The following is a 9,411-nucleotide window of genomic DNA, read 5'->3' on the forward strand; positions in this document are numbered from 1 at the left end:
CCATAAGGTATACCTAGTGTAAATTTACTTTCCATAAAATTTTAATTATGTGATCATGTTTAGAATGTTGTGTCCTTGTATATGTGTGGTGTGTGCGCGATGTAATAATTAGGAATTGTTGGTGCGGGAAGCACCAGACGATTGAACCTGTGTTTTGATTATGTCAAAGGGTTCAAAGTTAAGATTATTTGTTGTCTGACAAGTTTGAATAAGATTGCAGGAAAGTCCTAAGTGTTCTTAGGCAAAAGTCCTAGTAGATTCTAGGCAGGTGGAAAACCCTAGGGGGTGGTAACCCTAGGCGGAAAGTCTTGACGGGTCGACCGCTTCGAGCAAAATCCTAGAGTCAGGGACTCTAGGTTAAAATCCTGGTGGTCGCAGATCAGGTGGAAGTCTGGACGGATCATGGAGCGGAGGTCCAGCATGAAGACCGAAAGCCTAAGGGGCTGAGAAAAAGTCCATTCGATCTGGAGGACCAGTCTGACAACATGTAAGTTCTCCTGAGAGGAGTATGTGAGGACACATTCCCTAAAGAGGGAACAATAGGCATCGGTTCGACCTAGAGTTTCGACGAAACTCAAAGTCAGAATCGAACAATCAGAGGCTATCAAATTTTAGTTTAGATATATTATTTTTGCCTGGACTAACTTTATTTTACAGAAAATAAGGGGCTGGAAAAAGCTAGTCTGGGCGCTCGGAAGAGGTCTAGGCACCCGGAGCTGGTCCAGGCGCCCGGAGTGAGTCCGAGCGCCCGAAGTCAGTCCGAGCGCCCGGAACTCAAAGTTATTGCTAAGCTGACATGGAGCTCGTGGAGTGGCCGAGCCACGTGGTCCAGACACCCAGAGGGGTTCTAGGTGCCCAAAACAACCTATAAAAGTAGCTTCAACCAAGAGCTTGAGTACAACACAACAAACAACTTCCGCTTCTTCAAGCTACTCATAAAGCACTTCTACGACGCCCGAAAGCTCCGACGCCGGTTCTATTGAAGATTTTCTTATACAAAGTTTTCGGTATTCTTTAAATTTCTAATTAGTTGTAAAACTCTATTTGTAATCTTTCCGATTGATTAGTGATTGCTCATCGAAAGTACTCTCACGTGCGCGCCTTGGAGTAGGAGTTGCCACAGGTTCCAAACCAAGTAAATTCTTGGTGTTTACGTTGTCTATCTTTGTTTTTCGCTGCGTATTTACTCAAAACAAACGAATTGGCCACGAGTGCTATTCACCCCCCCTAAGCACTTTTCGATCCTACAATTGGTATCAGAGCGGGGTCGCTTCGAATCAGTGAAACCACCATTCAAGCAAATTTTGTCGTGACATTAATTTTTTGTGTTCTTTTCGGATTCAATCAGAATTGGTATAGTTGCCTTATTCCGATCATTTTATGTCAATCGAGAACTCTTTTTCCTAAAAGTTGGTGCAACACCACTCGAGTTCATCTATTTTCTTTATCCTGCACTACTAATCCAAGACCAAATCTTGGAACAAGTTTTGTCGTTTTCTTTTGTACTAGATTTCCTTAATGGCCTACCAAGAGGGATATAGCACTGCACGCCCTCCCCTCTTCACTGGCAAAGACTTCGGCTATTAGAAGAGCCGAATAGAATACCACCTCAAGACGCAAGTCGAGATGTGGATAATCATCTAGATGGGATTCGCATATCCCACCGAAGATGGAGTCCTCGTCCCGTGCGACAAATGAGATGCTCCAACAAGAAAAAGTATCGAGGCTGACGCAAAGGCAACCCATACTCTACAATGAGGCCTGACAAAAGAAGAGCTGAACCGAATCAGCCTATTCTCAAGTGCGAAAAAACTATGGGAGAATTTGATGGAGCGGCACGAGGGAACTTCGGACACGAAGGTAAGCAAATGTGATTTAATTTTAAATAAACTGTATAACATAAAAATGTAGAAAGGTGAGTTGGCAAGCCAACTTCATGCGCGGATTCAGGACCTGCTGAATGACCTTCATGCAATTTGTTAGAAGGTGGAAAGCCGCGATATAATTAGGTATACACTCAATGCATTTTCAAGGAACACCTTGTGGGCCTTCATGGTAGATGCTTACAAAGTATCCAAGGACCTCTCCTTAATAAAATTAGATGAATTATTTTCTGAATTCGAGCTTCATGAATAAACTAATACCACTCAGGTCGAGAAAGGTATTGCTTTGATTATAGGAATGTGCAAAATGTGGGAATCGAAAGCAAAGCGCAAAACTGAACCCGAGTCTGAAGATGAACCAGACTCAGAAGACGACGACGACGAGATTACAGCTGAACTTGTCAACCTTGTACAAAACTCTACAAAAGAAGAAAGGATTCACCAAGAAAGGCATCAAGAAAGTGATTCAATCCAAGATGGTGCAATTAAGTCCAAAAGTGAAATCCGAAGTAACTTGCTACGGCTGCAACAAAAAGGGACACATCAAAGTCAACTGTCCGAACAAAAAGAAACGAAAAAGCAAAGGAAGAAGAAAGCACTGCAGGCGACATAGGATGAGTCTTCTTCAGAAGACTAATGAAGAGCCCGAAGAGACGAGCTTCCTCGTGCTTACGACCCGGGAACAAGTCGACGAATCTGAAACCGAGAGCGAGTCAAAAACAAAATCTGAGAGAAGCCACGAATCTGTATCCATTTTCGAAGGGCCTAACCCCACTGTAAGAACTTCTCAGATAGATAAATTGCATAACTTAGTTAACTATCTCATGTGTAAGTTAGTCAAATCCAACCTCCAAGTTAAGTTACTCCAAAAGGAGGTAACAATCCTTAAAGAGGAGACTAAACTAAGTCCTTTGACTGAGCCCGTTCAAAATGAAAGTTCAACTCAAGTCCAACAACTTGAGGAAGAAATTTTCAATTTGAAAACTCAAGTTAAAGAACTTAAGGACATGTTGGAACGGTTCACTATGGGTTCCAAGAATCTTGATCTGATTCTTGGAAAATAAAGAGCCATTTACAATTGATTCGGACTTGGATTTAAGGCTAAACAAAATTACAGATCTTACTTATCACTTGTAAATAGAACAAATAGAAAATTAGTCCAAGTATGGGTCCCCAAGTCAAACTTGATTAATCAAGTTGGACTTGGTTAATATTGGGTCCCCAAGGATCAAATCCACTACCTTGATAGACCCTATCGAGGCTATGATCCAGGGGAAGCCGATAGAAAGATCATTTTTATTGATAGATAGATTTGTTTGATGTTTGCTTTACTGCTTTCACTATACTTACTTAGACTAGAGTAGATAAGGACCTAGGTTTGATTCACACTTGACTAGTTAGACCGAAGAGTTTTAGAAAGGAAATTAAATATCCAATTTCTTTGAAAGATTTTGTCTAGAAGTGGTGGATGATCTCATACCCAAGAAGGCCTAGTGACTCGTCACAGCCTGTAAGCCAATCATTGAAATAAATATTTAATTAACTAACTGTAAAACCTTAGTCTAACTCAATTGTAAATCAATTCTTATATTGTAATCTAAATTGAAGATAACATTAACCATCTCACAAAATCCTATAAGATTCCCTGATTGATAATTTAGAAAAAGGGTTATATGGATCTAGGTTTCAATTAGTAAACTTAAAATTAAAATTAAACTAAATTAAACTAAAACTAAATTAAAATTTAACTTAAACTTAATTCAACTTAATCCAATTAATCGTCTTACACATGCTCATAAGCTAAACATGTTTGACAACATAGAATGAGTGAGATGAAAAACTAGAAAAATAAATAATAACTTTTATGTTTATTTTACATGCTTGGACTCTAGGATCCTCAAACATTTTTGGCATTAATTAAGGGGGAGTGAAAGTAATGTTAAGACATTAATTTTTATTTTAAACATTGGTTTTAAAAGTTAAACTTTTCAAAAGTTTAAAATATTTCTGAAAGAGGAAGTTTAATTTTTTTAAAAACTATTATTGAAAATAAAAATAATTTATTTTTGAAAAGACAAAAAACTAAGTATTTGATAAGGTATTTTAAAGTATTTTTCAAAGAAATCTTTTACTTAGCTAAGATTTTTTGAAAAATATTTTTAAAGCTAAGTATTTATCAAAATATTTTTAAAGCTGAAGTTTTTATCAAAATATTTTTAAAACTTAGTATAAACTTTTTAAGCTAAGTACTTAGCTAAGTTTTTATCAATTTCCTTTTTAAAGCTAAAAACTTAACTCAGTTTTTATCAAATTTTTAAACTAAGATTTAATCAAAATCTTTTTTAAGCTGAGTACTTTTAACTAAGCCTTTTTCAAAATCTCTATAAAAGCTAAGTTTTTATCAATTTCTTTTAATTAAGCTAAGTATTTGTCAAAGCAATTATTTTCAAAGCTAAAATTTAGCTAAGTTTTTTTTTTTAAAATAAAGGAGGGTTAAGACTGTTTCAAAACTTAAGATTTGCTAAGTTTTTTTTCAGCTAAATAATTTTCAAAGTTTAAGTTTAGCTAAGTTTTTTTTAGAAAAGCTAACTAGTTTCAGAGCATTTCTAATTTAGCTAATAGTTTTTCAAAATAATTATTTTCAAAGCTAAGTTCATTGAAAAAGCTAACTCACTTTCGACGCTTAAAAATTAGCTAAGTTTTCTTAAGTGTTACCCTTCAGGGGGAGCTTAAGTTAAACAGAGTAATTTTTTTTTACTATCTTTATATATTAACTCTCTACTTATTTTATTTTTGATTTATGTCAATGGGGGAGAGAGAAGTTAAAAGTTAAGAGTTAAAGATATTTTTTGTGAAGGGTGGAGCATAAGGAAATTTTTTTTTACAAATTATTGTATTTATGCTCATGCTAAAATTCCTTTAATTATCGTTATGTGTTACTTAACTTTGAACCAGGCTGCTATAGTAAAAAAGGGGGAGATTGTTGGTGCGGAAAGCACTAGATGATCGAACCTGTGTTTTGATTATGTCAAAGGGTTCAAAGTTAAGGTTATTTGTTATCTGACAAGTTTGAATGAGATTGCAGAAAAATCCTAAGTGTTCTTAGGTAAAAGTCCTAGTGGATTCTAGGCAGGTGGAAAACCCTAGGGGGTGGTAACCTTAGGTCCTAGGGGTGGTAACCCTAGGCGGAAAGTCTTGACGGGTCGAGCGCTTCGGGCAAAATCCTAGAGTCGGGGACTCTAGGTTGAAATCTTGGTGGTCGCAGACCAGGTGGAAGTCTGGATGGGTCGTAGAGCGGATGTCCAGCAATGAAGACTAGAAGCTTCGGGCGCTGAGCAAAAGTTCAGTCGGTTTGGAGGACTGGTCTGACAACAGGTAACTTCTCCTAAGAGGAGCAGATGAGGACGTGCTCCCCGAAGAGGAAAAGTAGGCATTTATTCGACTTAGAGTTTCGACGAAACTTAAAGTTAGAACTGACAGTTAGAGACAGTCAAATTTAAGTTTAGATATATTATTTTTGCCTGGACTAACTTTATTTTGCAGAAAATAAGGGGCTGGAAAAAACTGATCCGGGCGCTCGGAAGGGGTTTCCCGGAGTCCGGGTGCTCGGAAGGGGTCCGGGCGCTCGGAGTCCGGGTGCCTAGAGAGGGTCCAGGCACTCGGAGTCGGTCCGGGCGCTCGAAACTCAAAAGTTATCGCTAAGCTGATGTGGAGCTCAAGGAGTGGCCGAGCCACGTGGTCTAAGCGCTTGGAGGGGTTCCGGGCACCCAGAACGGCCTATAAAAGTAGCTTCGACCAAGAGCTTGAGTACAACACAACGAACGACTTCCGCTTCTTCGAGCTGCTCAGAAAACGCTTCTACGATGCCCGAAAGCTCCGACGATGGTTCTATTGAAGATTTTCTTATACAAAGTTGTTGGTATTCTTTAAATTTTTAATTACTTGTAAAACTCTATTTGTAATCTTTTCGATTGATTAGTGATTGTCCATTGAAAGTACTCTCACGTATGGGCCTTGGAGTAGGAGTCGCCACATGCGTCAAACTAAGTAAATTCTTGGTGTTTGCGTTGTCTATATTTGTTTTCCGCTGCATATTTACTCAAAACAAACGAATTAGCCACGAGCGCTATTCACCCCCTCAAGCGCTTTTTGATCCTACAAGAATTATTATTATTATTTTTTTCCACTGTGCATGTTTACGAAACGTATTATAGCATGCACTCGTATCAGATATATCCCAATAGAGAGAATGAGGAGAAAGAAAATATGACAAGTGAGAACAAGGAGAGAAAGTGATATGAAAGAAAAATTGAACAAATATATTAAAAATATTTTCGTCCAAAATAATTTAGATGATATCCATGTTTTTGGATATGATGAAACCCAAGGAGGAGATGGATTTCATCAATACCCAAAATTTTAAGTTTCATTTCAAAATCTTATTCCCATTCCTATCTACCAAACATAAATTTTGGGAATGAATCCAAACGCCACTCGAGAACCTCCATTTCTAAATGAATTTTGTTTAAAGAATTTAGTTGTAGTATATATATATATATATATATATATATATATATATATATATATATATATATATATATATATATATATATATATATATATCTTACTATTTTATTAAAAATCTCCCCCCTCCTTTACTAATTAACTTTGGTGAAGCCTAAAATGAATTTACGTTAATATCATTTTTTCTATTCACACTAAAAATAATTCCAAGATATATTAGTAATTCCACAAGCGAAACAATTAGTGATCTAGAGTTCGAAACTCAGCTGCGGCGTATTATTATGAATTTTTCTCATCATTAATTTTCTCTGGTTGTTTTATATAAAAAAATATATTTCTCTTTAGTCCCACATCTTAGAATTGACAACACTATGATCAAAGAAGCTTTTATAAATATTTTAGACCGACAATGTTAAAAAATATACTTTTCTTAATTTTTTTATTAAGATAAGTATAATATTAAATTAAATTTTTTTTTCATAGGGAAGTCCGTTACAGTAGTTTGTTGCTGGGATTCAAATAATCAAAAGTTAGGTATTTTACCCTAATGACTCTACTTTAGTATTTTAATACTAAAATGTTTTAATTAATATAATTTCATTATAAAGGGTCAATGGGATTTCAATGTATTATATCACGCAACGCGTGTGCACGATCACTAGTATATATAGCTTTTTATTGAACCCACTAGATAAGTAGTTTATAAAATATCCTAATCATGTATCATAGTTTCAAAATTATCAAATCGTGTACCACTTCCCATTTTACCCTCGTCCTTAAAGTAATTCGACTGGAAAAATAAATCAATCGACTAATTTTTTTTCCAGTCGAATTGATTTCATTTTGTTTAAAAAATCTATCAGCCGAATTCGACCAAAATCGGTTGATAAACCTAGAGACATCAGAATGATATGAAATCAGTTCCTATATGTTCATCTAATTCTCCTAATTGTAAGATCCTATCAAATATCAATTTGACATAATATATCAAGATTAGTGATTTTTTTAATATGAATTGATTTTTTAGACACATTTGTGTTCAAAAAGTCATTGCTCTCAATATATTGGATCAAATTGATGTTTGATAGAATTTTAATAATTAGGTGAACTAGATAAACTCATAAGAACTGGTTTCATATCATTCTGAGGTCTCTAGGTCCATCAACCGATTTTGGTCGAAACTGACCGATGGACCTAAAGACCTTGAAATGACATAAAACCAGTTCTTATGTGTTCGTCTAGCTCTCCTGATTGAAAAAATATTATCAAATATCAATTTGACATAATATATTATGTCTAGTGATTTTTTTAAAACTATGACCGAATGAACCTAAATAAAATCAGTATAGGTTCATTCATCAAAATCGGTTGATGGACTTAGAGAATTTGGAATGAAGTGAAATTAAATTTTATGAGTTCTTTAAGTTCTTATGATTATATCTATACCCTTAAAGATTTATTTGACCCAATATATTTAGAGTTTTAATTTTTTGAATATGAATTAATTTTTTAAATATATTCATATTTAAAAAATCATTACTATTAATATATTTGATCAAATTAATTTTGATATTATTTTTACAATTAAGAGAACTAGACATATACATAGGAATTGATTTATGTATATTGATTTTATGTTATTTGAAGGATAAAAGTAAAATAATAATTGGACATATGATTTAGTAATTTTGAATATTATAATTGGGATGTTTTGGAAACTTTATATATATATATATATATATATATATAATATTTTTCATGAAAACAAGCATATGCAAAATTTCTTGCGCTCTGTATCATGATTCCAATTCCTTCACAGATCGGTAAGTAAATTGCTTATAGCACAGCAAAATTTTCTTCTTGTTTCACATGAAGAACACTCGAGCAAAGAATCACTTGAAGTCTGGGCGGACCTCCTCCTCCACTGCTTCCTCGTGATCACACCACTTCGCTCCCTTCATCGCTTCCCCTTCTTCCTCTTCTTCACAATCCAAGTATTCGCTCCATTTCGACCAACCACGACCGCGCTTCCCGTCCATCGCCACCGCCTTTCCTGCTACATTGATCATAGGATCGACCTTTTTCACATCGAGAGGGACTGTGGAAGCCAAATTGCAAAGGAAAGCACTTGCCTGAAACACCAATTGGCGTCTTCTTCCTCTTTTCCACTGGAGACTTGAAGCAGGAACTCCTCTTGGTAGCTGATTTCGCCGGAGGCAGTTGCGTCACCACCACCGCAGGCTCCGGCAAAGCATCTGAACACCCAAATCGAGCAATCAGAAGGTAAAACACAGACGGATTTGAATTTTGAGAACCAAATAAGAAACACATTAACCTGCCTTGTTCGATTCCATCGAGATCAGCTTCCGGATCCAGGTACTCGGACCAATCCGTTCTCCTCTTCGAGACGGAGAAGGGGTCGTCTTCTGCGCGGGAAAGGGGCGGATTTGGATTTCCCAGATCGGCGTCAGCGGCGGCTCGGGCCATGTTGAAGTCCTGGACGAACTCGCGGAGGTCGCGAGCGAGGGGGCCGCGCGCGTGGATCCGCCGGACCGACTGCCGCTGGTTGCAGACGGCGCAGACCCACTTGGAGATGGTGCCCTTCCGCTGCTGCTTCACCTGCAGTTTCACCACGTTGCAGGCGCGAACAGGGAGAGGAGAGAAGAAGAGATGGGTGCCACTGACCTGCATCGTGGAGCAGTTACAGCACTGGAGGGCGATGAAGAGCGTCGCCATGGCCACCGACTTGATCGCTCTCCACTCCCAAGTTCGTTCTCCTGCTTCTGGGATTTTGAAGGAGAAACGTTGTCGGGCCGTCTAATACCCTAACCGGCCCAAGAACCTGCCCATGAAGATCAGCCCACAGCAGCAGCCATTATATTATTTAGGGAAATATCTCTTAATAAACGCTTTTTTATCATTATTATCATTAAAACAATGTCACTTTGAACAAAAATATATTAAAACAAGTATTATTATTATTATTTTATCTTTTTTATTTTAT

General features: G+C 36.8%; 1 protein-coding gene across 4 annotated transcripts; it reads right to left on the reverse strand.

Annotated features, from left to right (window-relative positions):
* Positions 1–8,180: 8,180 nt before the first annotated feature.
* On the reverse strand, positions 8,181–9,212 carry LOC121968563 (MRN complex-interacting protein-like). 4 transcript variants are annotated; one of them, XM_042518882.1, is made up of 4 exons: positions 9,093–9,212; positions 8,747–9,026; positions 8,540–8,662; positions 8,181–8,460 (listed from the first exon to the last, which is right to left on the reverse strand). In XM_042518882.1, exons 1-4 carry the CDS (start codon positions 9,141–9,143, stop codon positions 8,300–8,302), a joined length of 615 nt encoding a protein of 204 aa, XP_042374816.1. In that variant the 5' UTR covers positions 9,144–9,212; the 3' UTR covers positions 8,181–8,299. The 4 variants fall into 4 exon arrangements, with proteins under 4 accessions (XP_042374816.1, XP_042374815.1, XP_042374818.1 ...); XM_042518881.1 differs by having other exon boundaries at positions 8,181–8,463; XM_042518884.1 differs by having other exon boundaries at positions 8,743–9,026.
* Positions 9,213–9,411: the final 199 nt, after the last annotated feature.

This window comes from Zingiber officinale, chromosome 3B, assembly GCF_018446385.1.
Source record: "Zingiber officinale cultivar Zhangliang chromosome 3B, Zo_v1.1, whole genome shotgun sequence".
In the NCBI taxonomy this organism is placed as follows: domain Eukaryota; kingdom Viridiplantae; phylum Streptophyta; class Magnoliopsida; order Zingiberales; family Zingiberaceae; genus Zingiber; species Zingiber officinale.